General features: G+C 39.0%; 1 protein-coding gene across 1 annotated transcript in view; it reads left to right on the forward strand.

The window, feature by feature from the left end:
- Positions 1 to 21,072, forward strand: part of Kiaa0408 (KIAA0408 ortholog) — a 30,197-nt gene that overhangs the window by 1,827 nt on the left and 7,298 nt on the right. Inside the window, exons 2-4 of the mRNA XM_052751270.1 lie at positions 15,990 to 16,242; positions 20,368 to 20,715; positions 20,813 to 20,892. Of these exons, the coding sequence (XP_052607230.1) occupies positions 16,069 to 16,242; positions 20,368 to 20,715; positions 20,813 to 20,892 (602 nt within the window). The 5' untranslated portion in view covers positions 15,990 to 16,068. The remainder of the gene's footprint in view (positions 1 to 15,989; positions 16,243 to 20,367; positions 20,716 to 20,812; positions 20,893 to 21,072) is intronic.

The following is a 21,072-nucleotide window of genomic DNA, read 5'->3' on the forward strand; positions in this document are numbered from 1 at the left end:
ACTACACATGCACATACATAGCACACAACATATACATTCACACAAACACACAGCACACACACACACACACACACACACACACACACACACACACACACACCTAAATTTAGAAAAACTTGCAGTAGTTGAAAAGTTCAATTTAACTGCTCTTACTGTCCATTATCTTTGTCTTTGCTTGGGATTTTTTTGTACCTTGATTACTTTGTTATAATTGTTTCTGAAGGAGGGAAATAAGTGTTGTCTGATGAGTGGTTTACCAGCAATTGGAATCAGTCAATAGATAGATTTTTGTTTGATTTCGTGTTTCCCTTTGGTTTTCCAGTGTTAGTAGGTGGAAACCAGGGTCTTCTGTATGGCAGGCAAATACTCTACCATAGCATTACATGACCAGCCACATTTGGCTTTTAATCTTTCAAAAGGCTAAGGATTAGGTAGGTTTTCATAAGAAAATAAGAAAGAAAGGAGAAAAGTTTTATGTTTGGTCCAATTAGTGGCACACACTTGCGTCATAGCATTGGGAGACGGAGGCAGGGAACCATGGCAAAGTTGACATCAGCTTGGTTTACAATTTGAGAGTCTAACTCAAAACCAACAAGTCATATAACAACAACAGCAGCAGCAGAAGCAGCAGCAACAACAACAACACACCTCAAAAACCCCAATCTGTCTGCTAGATTTTTGGTAATTTTCTGAGCCACAACCTCAATGGAACTGAACATAAAAGTGTTGAAAATGAAATTTGCCTGAAATGTCACTTGGAGTCAGAGACCCCACAGCCAAGCAGTGGTTCTTAGCTAACTGTGGAGCCTCTGGAAATCCATGAGAATGCTTCAAGATGTCCCAATGACTGAGCAGTTCTCTACAGTGCTGGTACCATTTTTAAAAGATGGGGCTGAGGAGAAGACTTATAGCACTCAGTGCTCTTGCAGAGAACCCAGGTTCTGTCTCCATCACCCAAATGTCATCTCACAACTGTTTATCTACAACTCGAGCTCCGGGGACCCAATGCCCTCTCTCTGACCTCGGTCAGCACCACACGCATGTGATGCATGTACAGACATGCAGACAAACAATCATACACACAAATACACATTAAAAAATAAGAGTAAATCTTCAGAAAGAAAGAAAAACTCTCTTCACTAATGCAATTTCTCAAAACTAACAAAATCAAAGAAGACACAGAAATACTAATGTAGAGAAGGAGAAACAAGAAGAAAAGAATGTTGAGTACAGAGTCAGGCACACTCACAGATATCTAGATGTGCACAGTAAGTCAGACCCTCACAATGATCCAATATGCTGTAACAACAAAAGCCATAGGATTTCTTAAAGTTACTGGAAATATCGGTGGTGGTAGTGAAAGAACCTCAGCAATGACTTGTGCTGACTGAACTAGACAAATAGCATCATCTTTAGATATTTTTTGGCGGTCATGTTTATCCTGGCCACAGCAACATTGATATGAACTCATAAGACTGATTTTTATACAAGAATTTTATGTGAATGTTACTTCCCAGCCACGCCTTCCATAGATAGAACTCTCCTAACATGCCAGGAAGGGGATAGCAGACTGAACCAGGACTGTTAGGACTACCATTGCATATCCCGGGGGCTTTGGATTCCCTCTGACAACATCTGTAAACTTTAGGATGCAAATTTACTGCCCCAGTGAATTTCTAAGAAAGCTATTTCTAACTTTGGCCTATCAGCTGTCCAGCCAGGTTTCTACTGGTGCTTCAACATGTACACACATTTATGATGGCCATTCTGAAAGTTTGTAGAGCTATAGACACAAATGATTCCTGCTATGTTCCTATGACACACACACACACACACACAGAGCGGACCTGATGTGGTCTGTAATAAGTGCATTGGAGTCAGATAGTCAGAATTCTGTGTGTCAAAGAGAGACTGTGCTGGTGAGCGAGAGAGAGAAAGGTGGTCTCAGAAAACTACCAATGAAGTGACCTTTCTCCGATCTTCTTATAACAAGGCTCTTCTGTAGGACCCTAGTACCTAGAGTTGGGAAGAAAAGTTAAGAAAGATGGTGCCCAAGACCTGTGAGGAGTCCCTAGTTCCCCGATGTAGTGGGTAGCCATTCCAGCTTTGATCTGGAAGTTCCAACCCCCATTGAGACTTCGGCAACTGTCACGCCTACAAGGCGGGGCCAAGGGAGGCGCCTGGGGACCCGAGATCTGGATCGGCGGGTGCTCTCTCTGTTCAGGGACCCTGGATAGTGGAGGTGGACCGAGCAGAGCTCCAGAGAACACCGCTGGACTGTGATACACCTTCCCCAGACTCCTCGACCTACCTATCCCTTCATTTGTAAGTTATGCCATTAAATAAATCTCCCTTTAACTACGTGGAGTGGCCTTAATAATTTCACCAATACCCTTCTTTCCATCAGCATCTCCCTCCACCACCACCACAAATACTCCCCCCGCCAGGGTCTTTGATCTCATTGTGGTATTATTTTTGTTGCTTTGTTCAGCGAACAGTTATTTTATTTTTGCTAGTTTTAAATGATCAAGCTCACGAAATCTCCCAGTTGTTGAGACAAAGAATCTTCTATTCTCATGTGTTCAAAGCTAAGTTATTTAAATGCCATGCTGGAAATCATTTTGTAAAGTAAAAATTACTGTAGAGAATTCCCTTCTATGGCACATTCTTGGACACAGGAACAAGAGTCTGTTAATTTAGCCTAGGTTTTAGAAAAAACAGGAATCTGCTTGGTTATTTTTAAATAAAAATAACTGAAACTCATTAAACAAAGGGAAGTTTGGTGCCAAACAAGGAATGTGCAGTTTATGCGGTAGGCTGGGATGTGGCTGTTTAATTATCTGCCATTGAAGTTTGGAATGTCAGCCTGGCAGCTCAGCCTTAACTCCAAAAGTCTATGCAATGTTTTAGCTATGTTCTCATAGAGCTATGACCCAGTCTCACCTGGTAGAATCTGGTGCCCTAACTGACTGTAGGGAATGAACAGGAAGTGGCAGAGGTTTAAATTAAAATGTGAGAGAAGTTAACTGTTCATTAAAATAATGGAATTCAGCACAATTAAAAAACAGTATCCATAAAGGCATATCTTCTAAAGCCCTCTTTACAAGCCAGAAGGTACAGTGAGATAAGCAGTTTTGAATCTGTAATCTGCTTTGGGGTAGGTGAGGTGGTTACAAACACAATTTGATGAAAATAACACTTTATGAATGTGTCCAAATGGTCTCACTTGGATATTAGTGAAATTATTAAGGCCACTCCACATAGTCAAAAGGGAGCTTTATTTTGTGGTGTATCTTACAAGTGAAGGGATAGGTAACAGGGTCTGGGAAAGGTGTGACGCAGTCCGGAGGTATTCTCTGGAGAACTCTGCTCAGTCTACCTCCAGCGTCCAGGGTCCAGGAACCAAGAGAGCCTGCACATCCGGATCTCGGTCCTCTCTTGGACCCACCTTGTAGGCGTGACAGTTACCGAAGCCTTAATGGGGGTTGGAACTTCCAGATCAAAGCTGGAATGGCTACCCACTACACTTGTAAGATTTCAGACAGAAATAACAGAAGAACTCATCGTGGCCCATATGCACTGTGATGAATGCAGTAGCATCCAACATGTTTCTAAATAGTGCTTTTGTATTGCTAGTTAGGAGGGAGGAAGAAATGATGGCTCCTTTTTATGATGGCCATTCTGAAAGTTTGTAGAGTCATAGACACAAAAGATTCCTTGCTATGTTCCTTATACATTCCATCCATGCCTTCTCTGCTTGAAATTCTATCTATCTATCTATCTATCTATCTATCTATCTATCTATCTATCTATCTACACACATATATATGTACATATTATGGTCTTTGTATATCAATCCAAAAACTCAGTCTGCATATAGTTTGCCATTCTTTTTCATGTTTTTCATGTCATAGTTTTTGTTGTTATATTTTTTAAACACCTGCCATTTCATGTAGTATTAACTCCTGAACAGAAAAAAAAAAACCACACTTTTAAATTTATCTGTTATTTAGAATTTCCAAAGTAGAGCTTTTACATGACATAGTACCCAAACTAATTTACTCTGGAGTTCAGTTGCTCCCTTGGAATCTTAGCACCTTCATTTGGAGGTTTGTCACCTCCTGGGGTCAGGCTACCACATGGAGGGCCTTCCTATTGTTCTCACATGCTCGGACTCCTTGAAGAGAAAGCCACAGGGAAGCAGGCCAAGGAGAGAGTTGGAGAGAAGCGAGCATCTCCACAGTCCTGGACATGACAGAATTGATGTGAGAACACACTCAGGAGATAAACTCACGTCTCTGATCATAACCTGACTTTAGAAGGAATGAAACGGATTCCAAAGTATCTCCTTGTTTGAAATTACTGACTTTTTAGGAAACAAGTAGATTCAAAATATTAGAGTGGGTTAGGAATATGATTGTGCAAATTATTTCAAAGGCACCGAGACTCACAATATACTATAAGGGTCAGACATGGACTCTTTAGCTGGTATACTAAGTGCCTACTGTATACAGACACTAAAGTATCTCTCCATTAAATACTACAACTTTTTAATCTCTCTTCATGGACATATGAGATGCTTGCAGACAAGCTTTCCTTCGGAGTATTATGTTTACAGGCTCACATGGACTCGCTGAGATGCCTTCACATTGCGGGATGAGTCTGGCAGTTGTAGAAGTCTTCTGGTTACATTAGGTTCATAGGTTACACTGAAGAGTGTGACCTCAGGCTTCTCATCATTATGACTTTCTGGCCTCAAAAATCAAGCTCCCACCCCTGCCTCTTCCATTCCAGTCACTGTTCCTTTTTCTCACTCGTGACCTGTAAATCAAAGAGGTGACCAGCCCAAGCTCCCATCAATGCTTTGGCTTGTTTGTTCCTTCCTGTCTTTTCTGTATGTCACGGGTTCTCCTTTTCTGTGCCCTCTGTGAAGAACCAGCAAGCGTCTTCCTGTGTCACTACCATTTTAGCAGACAGCTTTTGGAAATGTAATGCTACTGCCCAACAGTGGTAACTGTAACACTTTTAGTAGAGACCTTTGGGCTGTGCACTTTTTAGAACACTATAGATTAATTCCTGTTCCTCCAAACCACACTCCCTAAATGGCCTATCTGAACCAGGCTTGGCCTCCAAACTTACTAACAAAGAGAAGCGACTCAGGGTGGCCCTCTTGTGGTGAACACTGACTAGATACCCTTAGCAGAGTCCCTTCGTTATTTTGATTCTATGGTCGTTATCAGTAAATCAAAGATCTGTAAATAATATAAAGAGATGCTAAACACAAATTTTAAAACTTAAAGAAAGGCCTCTTTCTAATTTTTAATTACACATATTTCTCAAATGTTTCTTTTTTTTTACTCAGAATTTGCACCAGCACTTAAGAATAAAATCTGATAGTTAAAGGTGCTTCTTTGGACTATTTCTTACATGTGGAAGTGCCTCTATATAAGCTCCATGACAGATCTGCTTGACAAAAATATCTATCGACATGTCACCAGATCCGAAAATAGAAGAAGGAGCCAGCATTCCATGATTCTAGGGGAAAATATCCAACACTGGAAAAGTAGTGCACTAGATGAGATGTAGTATTCTAAGTATGTAACTTCTAAGGAAAAAGCATTCTTTGTGCAGCTATCCCAACTTCTACCCAGACTCAGAGCCTCATATGCATCTAAGTCATTTTTATTCTGTTAACACACACTTAAAACTCTGCTCTTCTAGGATGCAGAGAAGGTAAGGTTACACTTGACAGGGGGGAAAAAAGCCTAGATCTCCACATTGGATGATCTGATTGAAAAAAATTCAAAACAGGGGAATGTTCCAGCTTTTATATGTAGTTGAATATAAATCTCTGAGCAGTAAGAGCGATGGCCGGCTGCAACACTAAACTGAGTCCTGGGTGGAACGCTATACTTAACTACCAGAAAAGGCTCCCACATCTATTTGTTGGTTCATTCCATGGATGTGAAGGTCATGCTGCAGAGCCCATTTCTGGGACTCTTCTAGAGTTGACAGCTTTTTGACATATATGGGATTGTCTTATTCTTCAAATCCCCACAGTCTGAGCTGGGACATTGTTGTTTCTCGTCAGTGTTTTTTTTTTTTAGTGAAAATTTAACTGAAATATCCCAGATCTCTTTTCCTTATGAACTAGAAAGAAAATTTAAGGTTGTAGAGCTTTTCTGAACAACTGAGGCCGTGTACATTAAGAAATTGTACAAGACAGACATTCTTCTGGAAGGAATGACTACCTGAAACACATTACTTGTAGTGTGGCCTCCGACATTAGCATGAAAAGAATGATCTCATTTTTTCCCCCAAAGTTATCTGTGCCCCAGTCCATTTTCATGTAATTTCTAAAGAGAAAAGAAACACAGTGCCCTTTTTATTATTAAATATGACTGAATGGTAAAGAAGGGAGAAAAAAAAAGTATACAAACATGAAGACACTCTCCAGCCCTATAACAGCCTGAATTGTCCTGGTTCAAAGAGAGTAAACATATAATTATTTTGGGGTGCTTAAAGATCACCCAGCAGGCAGAAAACTATAGAGTGTGTCATGTCACGCGTAAAGCCATACTGCTGTGTTTACGCCCAGATTTTTTTTTTTCAGCTACTGAGCTAGAATTCTTATGTCTTTGTATTTTGGTCCAGAATTGTTTTTTTTATAGCTAAGGACACAAGCCTCTTTAACATTTTATTAACTAATTGTTTCATGTGCTCCCCCCGCCATGTGTGTGTGCCTGAGTGTGTGTGTGTGTGTGTGTGTGTGTGTGTGTGTGTGTAGAAGCACTTGAATAGAGGGCAGAGTACAGCTTTGAGGAGTCGGTTCTCACATCCCACCTTGTTGCCATGGGGTATCTGGTTTCGGCTGCTATGCCGAATATTACTAGCTTCAGGACAATTCTCCTAACTCTGCCTCCCATCTCTCCGTGGGAGTGCTAGGGTTACAGATGCACACCAGCTCATCCAGGTTTTCACACTGTTTTCAGGGATTGAACTAGGGATATTAGGCTTACGTAACTAACGCTTTTACCCATGGAGTCATTTTCCTAGACTCCAAGCCTTGATTACCAAAATAAGCACTCAGCTATATGACTTTCATGTCATACTTGATGGAGAGACTATCACCTCCCTTGATTCAACATAGAAAAAAACAGAATTTGACAAAGCCAGAAACCATCAACATACTCTCCAGTCACAGTCAACGTCCTTATCCCTAACCTTGGCTTTTGTCTTTTGAATTGGTTAGAATTTTGAATTTCAAGGCGCTGCACTGGGAGTGAGAGGTCCTGGATTCTATTTTTGTCTTCATTAGTATTGTGACCTTGAGCAGACGACTTCACGTCAGGGCCTCTTCCTTCACTGTAAAACGAGAAGGTTAGACAGATGACTTCAGAGGCTCTTTTCGGCTCTAAATTCTGTTAACTCTGGAAACACCTGCTGGTGTCATTTATATGTTCAATATCCCTCTTTCACTTTTCCAAAATGTTCTAGTTTGTGGATAATGTTATCATTAGTACAAATGCTTTTAAATCCTTTTTTAATAATTTGCTGTATTATTTCTTAATAGCAGCTGGTGCTTCTCCATTTCCTTTTATCAAGATATTTGTGTATACTCAGTTACACTTAGAAATTGGATTAGCAGGCATTCAATCGTGAGTGTATAATTCTTTCTAAAATGAGGGCAATCACTTGGGTGGGTTTCTTATTTTAAGGTGAAATCAAGTGCTCAAATGGCTTACAGATAATCATATGGCATTACACAATAAATCACATGTTTTCCATAAAAAATGTTCCATTATTCTAACACCTACTTTAAAATGTCAAATGGCTTAGTAAGTAAAAAATATTGCCATTACGGTGGGACCGAGTCCACCATCATCATTCTTTTCAGTTCATGTATTTTGTGCACATAACAATAGCTACTCTTCTTTTAAATGGAATTGTTTGGAAACCCTTGAAAGCTGTTTTGAACAGTTGTTGCTTTTGTGTCCTATCAGTTAATTTTCATACCCATGCCAGAGAGAAAGAGGCAAAGACAGGGAGAGACATAGAGATAGAGAGAGATTAAGAATATATATAGTATACATATTATATATACAAATATATACATATACATATATATAATTATTCAATAGCTATGGCTACTAGGTATTCATATGAATGTTCATCTTGAAGTAAGTCCTTGCTCACAGTCTACATACAATACAATTACCTGACCTGAAGCTAATAAAAAGGACTATAGATCTTTTTTACCAATAAAAAAAAAAACTACTGCCCATAACCCTTTTTTATTAGCACAGGAAAAGGGACTATATGACAGTCAGCACTGGGGGAGACTGAAGTCCATAGCACAACATAACTTCAAGTCAGCCAGATGCTAGCCGGTAGAATTTTGGGACGAGTCCTTTTTCTTTCTTCTCTATGGTTTTTGTTTGTGAGTTTATGTCTGTTTATTTGGAGAACAGGATCATATGGAGCCTAGGCTGATATTGGCTTTCAATTCCTAATCCTCCTGCCTTCATCTTTGATGTTCTGGGACTCCAGGATCATGCCGATGTAGAGTCTTAAATTGACTTACAAAGAATGCACAGAAACTGAGTGGTTTGGAATGAGAGTCCACGGAAGCAATGTTTGACAGTTCCAGTTGATGGTTCTGAGCAAACTCCCTCCTTCCCCCTCCTGTTTGCATTAGTAGCAAGGCAAGCAGGAGCAATGTGTATATAATGTTAGTTTAAGGCAGAGACAGAGGATGTAGGCTCACACAGTTAAATGATGGCAGAAGAATTGAAACCTAGATCCCCGTGACAAAATTCCAAGCTCCGCAATTAGGGAAACTGGTTCCAAGTCTTACTCCGCCTCACAGAGGCGTTTCTTGAGCCCTGTCAAGATGCTTTAGCTCTCTAAGCCACGTATGTAAGAAAGATCAGGCCGGGCGGTGGTGGCGCACGCCTTTAATCCCAGCACTCGGGAGGCAGAGCCAGGTGGATCTCTGTGAGTTCGAGGCCAGCCTGGGCTACCAAGTGAGTCCCAGGAAAGGCGCAAAGCTACACAGAGAAACCCTGTCTCGAAAAACCAAAAAAAAAAAAAAAAAAAAAAAAAAAAAAAAAAAAAAAAAAAAAAAAAAAGAAAGATCAGGTTAATAATAACTGCAGAGACAGTTGCTAAGGGGGGTAAACTAACAAAAAGATCCACTTGAAGTCCTTACCACAGAGCCTTGTATAAAACTGCTCACAATGAAACACTGCTGTTACTGCTGTAACTATTATGGTTGGTGTTGCTGTTGGAATTAGGAAGCCTGGCTCTCTAAGCATAGGCAAGCCTTTCTTTCAGTTATTCTGTATATATTAAAGTCCTACTATGGAGAAAAGAAGTCGAAGCTGAGCTTGGTGGCTTTTGACCGTAACTCTGGGACTTGAAAGGCTGAAGCAGGAGGATTGTACTAAGTTGAGACCAATCTGGGCTACAGTAGTGAGCGTCAGGCTAGCCAGTGCTACAAAGTAAAACTTATATTGCATAAATTAATTAATTAATTAGTGATAAAATTAAATACATTTCATTTATTTCTGCCATGAGAAGTTTACCATTATTAAACATTTTAGTTACCTATGAGAGAGTACCTGGAAGCAGGCAAAATATATATATATATATATATATATATATATATATATATATATATATATATGTATGTATTTATATCATGCTTCAAATACCATGATATACAAGTGGGAAACTTCAACTTGAAGACAAGATCTTGTTACTTAAAGTTTAGTGTAGGATATTTGCTGAGTTAGCCTCAAAATTATCCTAGAGATATTACTGGCTGAATTAAACCATCAGATGCCTGGATATATAAGACCAAATACACATGTACACACACACACACACACACACACACACACACACACACACACACACACACGCCAAAAATGAACAAACAAACAAACAAAAAATCATAGGTAACTGTGGGGAGACAAAGTTGTCTTACATCTCCAAAACAGGTCTATTTGATCTGGTCTAGAGAACTTAGACTACTCTTATTTTTCCCCCCTATTTGGACTGTAGCATACCTCAGCTGGGATCAAGTATTTGGGCATCTCACTGTTGATATTTTCCCTGCCCTCCCTTAGTAAGAAATATCACCCTTTACTCTGGGTTCTAGTTCCTCTATGTAAAAACATCACTATACTACAGATACAAGCATTGCGCTTTCATAGAATCACAGACGTGCCAGGCTGCTCTTTATATATGCCCCATTTCTATTTTGTGTAAAGGCAGACATTCAATATATTTTCACATAATTGTTTGACTCATGCTCGTTGGTGTGTGTGTATAGTTCAGATTTTTCTTTTCTCACTCTATGTGATATGTTTTTCCACTTCATCCCAGGCCAAACTTACAAAGGCACCGAGGACTGCATCCTGTTAACTTGCTAAAGGGAGAGAGGGAAAGAGAGAGGCTGGAGAAAGAGGATATAGCTAGTTCTTGCTCCTGAGAAATGAGTTTACTTTCAAAATAAAAAAAAAAAAATCTAAATATGGCCATTATCATCATGTGCCGTTAACAAAGCAGCTCTCTCTTGGCAAGTTTGAAAATGCTGGGCTCCATTATAAAAGTTAAAAATGTCCTGGACTTGGAGTTGTTTACCCAGAGTGCGAACTGCTCTAAAGTTACAGAGCTCTGGTTGGAAGCACTGGCCCGAAGGCCGCCTCCTATTCCCTGACGTCACAGTAGCCCCAGCTGCTGTTATGACACTGAGCTGAGTGGCCCTTTGATGGTGAAGTTTGCAAAGGGGCTTGTCAGAACTGCTGTGGGAATGGACAGACTTCGTTTTCAAAAGGAGTCCTTGAGACTGTTCTTAAAGACTACTAGCTCTCTGCCCCGCTTCTTCCGCTGCTAGACTGAGCACACAGAGACTGACCTGCTGCAGGATTGCCCCCAAGTACAAGAAGGTATGTTTCTTTCTGGCAAATTTGAAAGCAAGACACTGATTCTGGCAGGATTCAGATGGGGCTGCAGCTGCTGCATTTTAGACAATGGATGAGGTTTAAGTAATGTGGAATTTCAGCATCTACTGTACTGATTGATGCCTATGTCTGGGATTTAGGACAGTGGGCGGGGTATGTAACGGATTCAACTGACTTGGAGAAGAAGCTGTTCAGCTGCTGTGGGAGGTGGGGGGGGGGGGGGGAGTCCCAAGCCTGGACTAACACTGCTATCCTCACTCGAGAATGAGTTTCTCACTAATACTCAGTACTTCACAAAAACTTCGTACAATTTGTGGCAGGATGAAGTTATGTTTAATATCTGCAAAATAAAATTCACAACCCCTGAGTCTGCTGTTATTTGAAATTCACAACAACAACAGAAATGTAATTTCATCCAAGATGACTATTAGACTCCAGGATAAGTGTTCTGTAATGTGAGCTCAGAGGCACTGGAGTCTTTGAGAAATTGCAGCAGTATACCCTCTGCTCAAGGTTATTACTCTGAGCTCTTTGCTTTCCCAAGCCAAAAATTGCTGGTTTTAGTCAAAGCCTGTATTTTATCAGTTAAGGAAACTAAAATTGATGTGCCTATAGCTTAGATTGGAGAGCCATGTAACTGGAGAGCCAAGAGTAAAAGATGGTAACCAAATGAGAAAACAAAATTGATTTCTTTGGTATTGGATGTGCTGTATCTCTTTGATCTTGCCGGAAAATGAGGACCAGGCAGAACTAGCAATGAATAGCAATGATTTTTTTTTTGTTTTATCTTCCAACAAAGTCAAATTGGGAGGTCTCTGAATAGATGCATTTGCTGATGAACAGCACAAGAGGAATAGGATTCCTTAAGTGCCTGAAATGGTATCTATCAGTGATTGAGAATAAACTGGAAAGTGAGCTAGGGAACGTTGGAGACAAGTGATGCCATACTTTGAGGTTTAGGCATGGGGTTTCCTAATCCCTCCAAATTCATCAGGAGCAAAGCATTGTCAAGCCAAGTGATTTCTTCTAAAAATTGTGAAGCTGGCAGTGTCTGCCACCTCTGACATTCCTTCTGGAGTATGCATCCACATGTGCATGAAGAACTTGAATTATATGACAAGTGATATGCTTAGAAAAGGATAATAAGAGGGCACAAAGAAGCACTCGGAGCAGAATTCTCCTAAGACAGAAGTAGCAGTGGCGTGCCCTCTCCTAACACTGTATGGTTCACTTGGCTAAAATCCAGTTTTCAGTGGGCGTAATGGAGTTTGAAATGGTCATAACTGTGACATAGAAAGAACTGAGCATGCCTCAGGTGAAGAAGTGTGGCCATGACCACACTGAGGCCAAACTGGGCAGGTGAAATGGCAGTAGTACATCTTCTGCCCAAGGATATTACTTCTAGATCTTTGTTGTTTTTAATCAAAGCTTGTATTTTATCATTTATACTCTGTGATGCCCTTGTGCTCTTCTGAAATTTTGCTCCCTGGCAGGGCTGAACCATGAGTGGGACCATTTTGCTTCTCATCACTTGCGCAACCCGTTCTTAATTGTTTACAATCTTGGCTCCTGGCCTTGGGGAGAAGTAGGTTAGAAGGGATTACACAATGCCAGTTTAGTGTTGCTGGGGGAAGAACACGTGTGACTAGCAAATGCAGCTACCTCCGTCCTTCCACAGGCCTCTAATAAACTTTTATTCTGAATGAGATTTGGGAAAGCTAAAGTGAAACAGAGAGCAAGGAAAAAGGGGAAAGAGGATGCAGAATACAAGAATCCTTTCTTCTCTCCCACATAGATGCCAGAATCAGTGGGAGGAAAACAGTGACAGTGAGCAGAACAAAGAGAACTTTTCTATTGGCTTCAGTGGTGAGCACTAAGTTTGAGCTTTTGAATGTGCTGATCCACTTGACCCTGAAACTTCTCATCACAGAACATGCTGTCCCCACACAACTGACCCTTTAGCTCGACATCTTCAAAAACTTAATTGAGAATGACAACAAAAGCAGTTTCATATATTTATTCAACTTTTTGCTAGCACCAAATTGTTTTGCCCTACCCGCTTGACTTGGCATGCATCCTTAAGAAAATTAAAAAATACTAAGGCAAGACACGATCAAAGGGAATATCAGAGTCTGTACATTTAGACTTGCTTCCGAGGAAGTAAAATTCACAATGATCAGTTTTACTTTATGAAGTGGGTTACATGGAAATGGGTGAAGGAAAGGATGAAGGGAAAGAGGGAACATGAAAGACATGGGGGAAGAAATCATCACTTATCAAGAATTCATTGTGATTGTAGGAGATTCTTATTACACATTCTCTCATTTGCTCACTTGCTCTTCAGAATGTTTCTATGTCCCCCACTCTCCCACCTACTTTGTTTTTAGAAGACAGTGCAATATCTCCTGCTGTGTTATAGTGGATACACACACACACACACACACACACACACACACACACACACACACGTGTGTGTGTGTGTGTGTGTGTGTGTGTGTGTGTGTGTATATATGACTACAAGACTGAAATGCTAGCAAAGCTAAGGAAATACTCCCACAAAAAAATTGGCAGACTTTGCTGTACAGAAACTTTTTTTTGGTAAAGCTTTCCTTTTAATATGAAATCATTGGGTTTCAACGGTAGCCATCACCTTTCATGAATTAGATTTTACTCTAGCTCTAGAAAGGGGAGGCTTGGCCCTTTAACACTAGCTGACAAATTTGACACTCCGAAGAGAAGTTGAGGATTCAGGCCTTCGCATCTGTTGCCTGGGCTGACGTACTCCTGTTATTAGGGACAAAACTGATCTGGAGTATTTCTGGATGATCTTGTAGACAAAAATAGAAGGGCTTGAGACCTTTAAACTCTGAGGGGCCCATGGTTCTGTAGGAATTACAGTGAACGAAAAGTTGTACCCATTGTGACATGACAGTAGTCAAGTGTTGTGAGAATGATTTCTGAGTATTTTCAATTTTAAGCACTGTTGGGACAAACCATGGGACATAAAACCTCCTTTCTGACGTTCTTGTCATATCCCCACCCCCTTTGTATAACATCTTTGATTAAATTTGTCATTTCCACATGATATCTCAGACCTCTCCACTTTTCCAAAGAGTCCCAGAGGCAATTCTTTATAGCCACTGAGATGCTTCTAGCTCAGTTTGTTACAGATAGCTTTGAAACAGTCTTCCACTCTCAAAACAAACCTAGTCTGTGTTCAGTGGGTATGGGTTTCAGATGGACCTAAAATATCACCAGATCGTCAACAATAGCAAAGATTGTGTCAATCAACACAAAAACCCAAATTCTGTAAATTCTTCTCTATCTTTGTTTTGATAGATCTTCATGGTTTGGCTTTACAAGTAGGGAGAGTAGCAAAAGGCAGCCAGGAATAATGGAGAAGAAAGTGAGGTTAGAAACAGAGCATGGGTGAATGACACAGGGGTCAGGAGAGCATGTTTGTAACTAAGTTTGAAACTGTCTACAGTGAGTGCCAAGGAAATATGCAGAAACTATCAAAGTGTCATTGGCAAATGTTTTTTTGACAAACTGTAGATCTCAACATTAATAGGATTTTTGTTGTTGTTTTTGTTTTGTTTTGTTCTGTTTGTTTGTTTGTTTTTAGAAGCATAGCCTGCATAGTCATGTTTTCAATTACTTCTAGACTATAATAATGCAATCCGATCTTGACTGGAGAGGCCTGACAAAAAATAACATTATCTTTCATGGTCATCTAATATATGAAGTGTGAAATAGGCATCTGTCTTTGGTGAATGAAATATTGTTCTTGCTACATAATCATACAGACTTAATTCTGTCAGAAACACCACAACATTGACTATTGGCAGATTCTTGCACAAGTAACAGAAAGGTTAGAGCATTGTGGCCATGGATTAGTAAGCTGAAGAATCAGGGTTTGGGTTTTTGTTTGGGTTTTGTTTTCTTCTCTTTCTAGTGTGTGTGTGTGTGTGTGTGTGTGTGTGTGTGTGTGTGTGTGTGTATGCACATACACACATGCTTGCACACATATATGTACTGGAGATCGTCCCAGGGACTTGACAAGCTAAGCATGTGAGCCTGATGAGTTACACATAATGCTCTGTTACTTAGTGGCATAATTATTTTAAAGAAAATCATTCATTTTAATAAGCTTTTCTATTCACTGCAAAGATCCATGATTTTATTAATAAAAACATCCTTCAGATAAAGCAAGATTTTTGAAGTTCAAAGTCATTGTTTTAATTTCTCAAATTACTGTACATTTATTATAGTATCTGAAGTTAATAATAATGCTGTGAATATCCTCACTTTAATGTAAATAAAATATCAAAGCTTATAAGAGAATTATATATCTGGTCTTTTAAGATTAATTTTTAACTTTGTGTATATGTGGGGATGGGCTATATGCATGTGTCCATGTAAGTGCCCACAGAATGCAGAAAAAGCTGTTGGATCCCCTGAAGCTGGAGTTACAGATGGTTGTAAGTCACCCTATAAGGGGGCTGAGAACCAAACTTGGGTCCTCTGTAAAAGCAGTATGCAACATTAAGGTCTGAACCGTTCTTTATAGCCCCTATATCTGGTATTTTAAATTGTCTCATCAAACCGTAATTTATTCATATCCTGAATGTTAGAAATCAGGTCATTTTGGTAACTACTTAGTGTAACATAAGAAAGCTTTTCTTCAGTTTTCTATAGTTATTATTCTAAACATGTCCAGACCATGAATAAGTTGTAAAATGTGTCTCATAGAATAATGATACTTTAGATTTTATATGAGGAAGTAAAATAATGACCTTTTTTCACTTTTAAGATTGGTATGGTTTCTTGCTAAGACATGAGTCTCCCAAGGTGACTACCTGCTTTGGGACTTGGTACAGTCTTTCCACGTGATGTGGAAGATCTTGCTTCTTTCCTCTTTAGTTTTCTATAGTTTAATTATGTCATTGGGCTCTCCGCAAAATGATATTTCCAGAAAGCACATGAACTTGGGACTCTGTCTTCTTATGTTTATCTCAGGCTTTATTTTAAAGGCAAGTGAGACCACTTCAAACCAAACCCTTCCACATTTCCAAGAAACAGCTAAGAGAAGGCAGAGATGAGCAGAAACCCCTTGGCTGACACGCACTCGGTTGCCATGGCTCTGCATAAGCAGTGGGAGAACACAGAGACCAACTGGCATAAGGAGAAGATGGAACTACTGGACCAGTTTGATAATGAAAGAAAAGAATGGGAAAGTCAGTGGAAGGTCATGCAGAAGAAGATTGAAGAGGTATGACTTGATTTGGTTTTTTTTTTTTTTTTTTTTTTTTTTTTTTGGTTTTTTGAGACAGGGTTTCTCTGTGTAGCTTTGCACCTTTCCTGGAACTCACTTGGTAGTCCAGGCTGGCCTCGAACTCACAGAGATCCGCCTGGCTCTGCCTTCCAAGTGCTGGGATTAAAGGCGTGCGCCACCACCGCCCGGCGACTTGATTTGTTTTAAACATACTGTAAACTCCAAGCTAGAAATGAAAATCCTGCTGACATTCATTTTATATTACGAACTACTTTCATTTCTCTTCTTCCACCACAGAAATAAATGTCTCACGACATTTACTAGATCAAAACCGGCACAGCCTCACCTAGTGGTATCTCTGAGATTGCATTTATTTTATAGCCTTACATAAATATGAAGACCTTGAAGGGGTTCTCAACCTTGGTAAAGGTGTGACCCTTTAGTGTAGCTCCTCATCTTGTAGTGACCCCCTCCCCCAACCATAAAATTATTTTGTTGCTACTTTATAACTATAATTTTGCTGATGCTATGAATCATAATGTAAATATCTTATATATAAACTGACTTGTATGTGAGCCCAAAGGATCATGACCCACAGGTTGAGAACTGCTGCTCTACAGTGTATCAATAAATTATTCTTTGATTTCAGAATCATGGTACCAAAAGTGATGTATATATTCTGTATGACTGTTCATCTACTAGAGCCTAGGGTGAAAATGAAAGAATAAATAATTGGTGGGACATACAGTATCAAGATTATAATTTGGTACTAGAATAGAGACCATTTCTGAGATGATATATGAGTAATGTATGCCAACGAGCATCAACAGCATCAAAAGACATGTCATATGTCAAACAGAAAAGTGGTGGTGGATATCAGACTCATTCTGGCAAGGTGTTCTCCACATGCTAGAGTACTTAATAGGAAATTGGTTATTAAATGACGTGTCATGACTCTAACACAGTCAGTCATTTTATTTTCATTAATCATCCCCCAGCCATCCCCTCCTTTTGTGTGAAGTATTTCTTCAGACATTTATTTACTAAGCCTTTGAGATTTCTCCAACTGAAATTTATGTGTATTGATTTTGCTCTATTTTGTTCAATAAATAGTACTGAATTTTATGGTTTCTTCAACTTAACAAGACAGTTATTTAACAGACTGCTGGGCCCTTTTTAGCGGATAAGCAAAGTAAGTGCTTTGTATGTTTGTAGTGTAGCCATACTTCTTTCCAATTAACACAAAACAAATAGGTTTTGAATATAATACACAGTGAAAAAACTGGTAGGCTAAAAAACAGAAAATAAAGAAGGGGGGCTATTAAATCCTTCCTCTAAGGATTAATAAAGATGAGACATCTATGATTAATTATTCCAAGATAGATCTACTTTGTGTTCTTCTACTACTGTATTTTGAAAGCATGTTTTACTAGTTCCTTCACTCCCCTCTTACCCAAGGACTTCCTACCTGTGATTAAAACAGCATAGTTGAGAGTATGTTTATTAATTGTGCTACTTGTACTGCCCATAGATGATATCTCAATGCCAGCACTGTGAGTCTTCTTCTTGTTATATATATATATTCTACAGAGTACAAAGCTAGGATAAAAATGTTGAGAAAAACATAAGGAAGTATTTTCTCAGGCTATAGAGAATCAACCCTTGGTTTTAAAAGTAAAACTAGAAAACCAGTACTTGGAAATTGTATGATTATGTAAGCATAATGAAGTATTTTTGTTTAACAAATATATTGTTTAAAAAATACAGTATGTTTGTTTAAAGTTACTTGGTTCTAGTATTAAATTTCTGCAAGATATTGAGCCATGTGCTAGAGATGTGCAGACTCCCGGGTGTGCGTCTGTAACATCAGTGGTGTTAAATAATAATATCACCGAGTGAAAGCACCCAGCATCCGCATGAAGATGCTTGTGTATCTCTGCTGAGTCTCAGTCCACATTCATTGCAATTGCTATTGAAAATCCAAGATATACATAGTCAGACCATTTGAAACTTGGTATGATCCACATATGAACTATGATTATGGATACACTGAGTTGATAGAAATCTTGAATTTTTTTTTTTTTTTGTTCCCTTTGCAATCTTTTCTGCTTGTGTCCTTTGGCAGAACGGTCATTCACGGGCTGAGTATCAGGTAGGACAAATTCTCTATACCAAACAAAAAGTTCTCCACTCATTAGAGTGTACTATTTTTTTTGGGGGGGGTGGGGGGAGGTGTTGTTTTAGTTTCTCAGTAAGTTGAAAAGTTATGGGAAGCTATGATGGCATAAAATTACACAGAAAGTAAATCATACCAAAACAAAACTTGAAGGATGAGATGAATACAGGAGGAGGGATTCCGTATAACACATAAGAGGGTCTTTCTATGACCCAGTGTAGTTAGCATGCAAGATGAAAAGCCATGGGTCACGAATAGCACAATTTCCCCTGGGTTTGAAAACACAGCAATTTTATTTTTACTCAGGAAATTTTTTTGTTTCGTTTTGTTTTTTGAGACAGAGTTTCTTTGTGCAACAGCCCTGGCTTTCCTGAAACTCGCTCCGTAGACCAGGCTGGCCGGGAACTCACAGAGATCCTCCTGCCTCTGCCTCCCGAGTGCTGGGATTAAAGGTAAGTGGCACCACAACCAGCCTATTCAGGAATTCTTAAAAGAGGACAACATTACCAATAACATCTTTAAATTTAACATGGTCCTTTTGGGGATTGTTTCTTATGTCACTCATGTTGAATGGCAGTTCAGTACAGATTATTTTGTAGACATCAAAACAATCAACTCATTGCCGTAGTTTGGTGACAACCTTACTTCAGTCAATGAGATGAGTGACCAAAATTTTTTTAATTAATATTGGATAACTGAAAGCATCATGTATCGTTAATGTATTAGTTACATATATTCTCTCAACCGGAGTCATGCTTAAATATTGAGTAAGTATGTTGCTATCACATTCATTGTGTTTGTTAAATATAACGGTGTTGGCTTTAAAGTTATTTGATGGTCTATTTTGAAAAATGATATGCTTTTGCAAGACACAAGCCTCAGGAGAATGCCCCGCTTCCTTCTTCACTTTAGCGGAGAGCTGACAGAGTAACTGCTGATTTCATTAAGACAGGCAGGCTCCTTAGGAAATAATTTGGGATTGTCTTTAACAGGCGATAAGATGGTTCAGGCTTCTGAGCTCTGTTTTATCATGTAGAACATTGATTCATCCATTTTAATTTGCATGAAAAGCAACTCTTTAAAAGAATGTGTATTATTGTGGTATTAAAAATATCATCAGTATAACATCTACCCCTCAGTAATGTAATTGACCAACTAAGGGGAATAATTAATAAGGGCTTATTAGAGAAAAAATATGTTGATTGATTATATGATATTGTCAGCTATTTAGACAGTTATTATCGCCATATAAGATTGTATGTTTAAAATATTTGACTTTATTAAAGTTAAATTCTTGTTGTATCAGAAAGCAGTTGGAGAGAATAGCCAGTAATTGATTCGGGTCAGTGTAATTTCGTTACTGTGCTTCTGCATTCTGTATAGATCCAGACTTATTTTATTTTTCTATGGGTTAATTTCTCATCAGAAAAACAGAATATGGTATCCATGCATTGCCCTTCTAAAACTAGTCTTTATGGTTCACCAAAACTTTTCTAGCTCATCCTTGCTTTAGAGGCATTGTCTATCTGCACAAGCATTAATACCCATGGTAGTAAATAGTAATATTGCAAAGAAAACTCAAAATGATTTGCTTAGTATCAAGAATATTGATCAAAGCTAGGCATAGTGGCACATATCTTTATTTCCTCTACTCAGAGGCAGAGGCAGGTAGATATTGGGGAGTTTGAGGCCATTGTGATTTTCAGAATGAGTTCCAGGTCAGGGCTACATAGAGAGACTCTGCTTTTTAAAAAACATATTGATGAAAGAAAGAAAGGAAGGAAGAAAGAAAGAAAGAAAGAAGAAAGAGAAAGAAAGAAAGAAAGAAAGAAAGAAAGAAAGAAAGAAAGAAAGAAAGAAAGAAAGAAAGAAAAAGAAAAGATATACTGATCAAATAAATTAGGAAAAGTAAACTTTTAATTTTTATTAATTTAATTTTCTTACAGCTTTGCCAGGAAGTAAAGCTGAGGAGGAAAATGAACATGAATGAACATTCTAAGGTCATTGATCTTGACCATGATCAAGATAAGATGGCATTTCCTCCAACTCACCCCCATTCAAGACAATGTGAATTCAGAGTGACGAATCACCGAGATGATCTGGAAAAGGAAAGCAAAGAAGAGAAGGACTTCCTCAGGGAAGGAAATCAAGTGTATGAAAAACAAAATAGACCCACCGAAAGCAAAGGCGGCCTTCTGAATCCTATGGCCACAGAAGAGAAGTCATGTGAGAAATGGGCTGGCGCGAGGTCTTCTAAGGAGGAGAGTAAAGATTGTTCTGTTGCCCTTAACACAGTAAGTAAGATAGGAAATGCCCGGAACTGTTTCTAAAGAAATATTTACACTTCAGAGTTCTAACTACGGCTCTCTTTTATGTGTTATGTGTATGAAGGCTCTTGAAGAACTTGCGAAAGTTAGTGAAGAATTATGTACCTTTCAAGAGGAAATCCGAAAACGCTCTAACCACAGAAGGTAGGCTGGCACACTGGGAAATCAAAAAGAATTCTGTTTATAGTCAGTGAATATAAACTGCCTCACCATGTATATTTTACTTCATGAATTCTTTTTTTTTTTTTTGTGGTTTTTCGAGTACTTCATGAATTCTTAAAAGCAATCTTCTAATACATTTCATAGCTTAAGTATTAGGAATGC

Source organism: Peromyscus californicus, unplaced genomic scaffold (genome assembly GCF_007827085.1).
Source record: "Peromyscus californicus insignis strain IS unplaced genomic scaffold, ASM782708v3 Scaffold_22__1_contigs__length_63687245, whole genome shotgun sequence".
Classification (NCBI taxonomy): domain Eukaryota; kingdom Metazoa; phylum Chordata; class Mammalia; order Rodentia; family Cricetidae; genus Peromyscus; species Peromyscus californicus.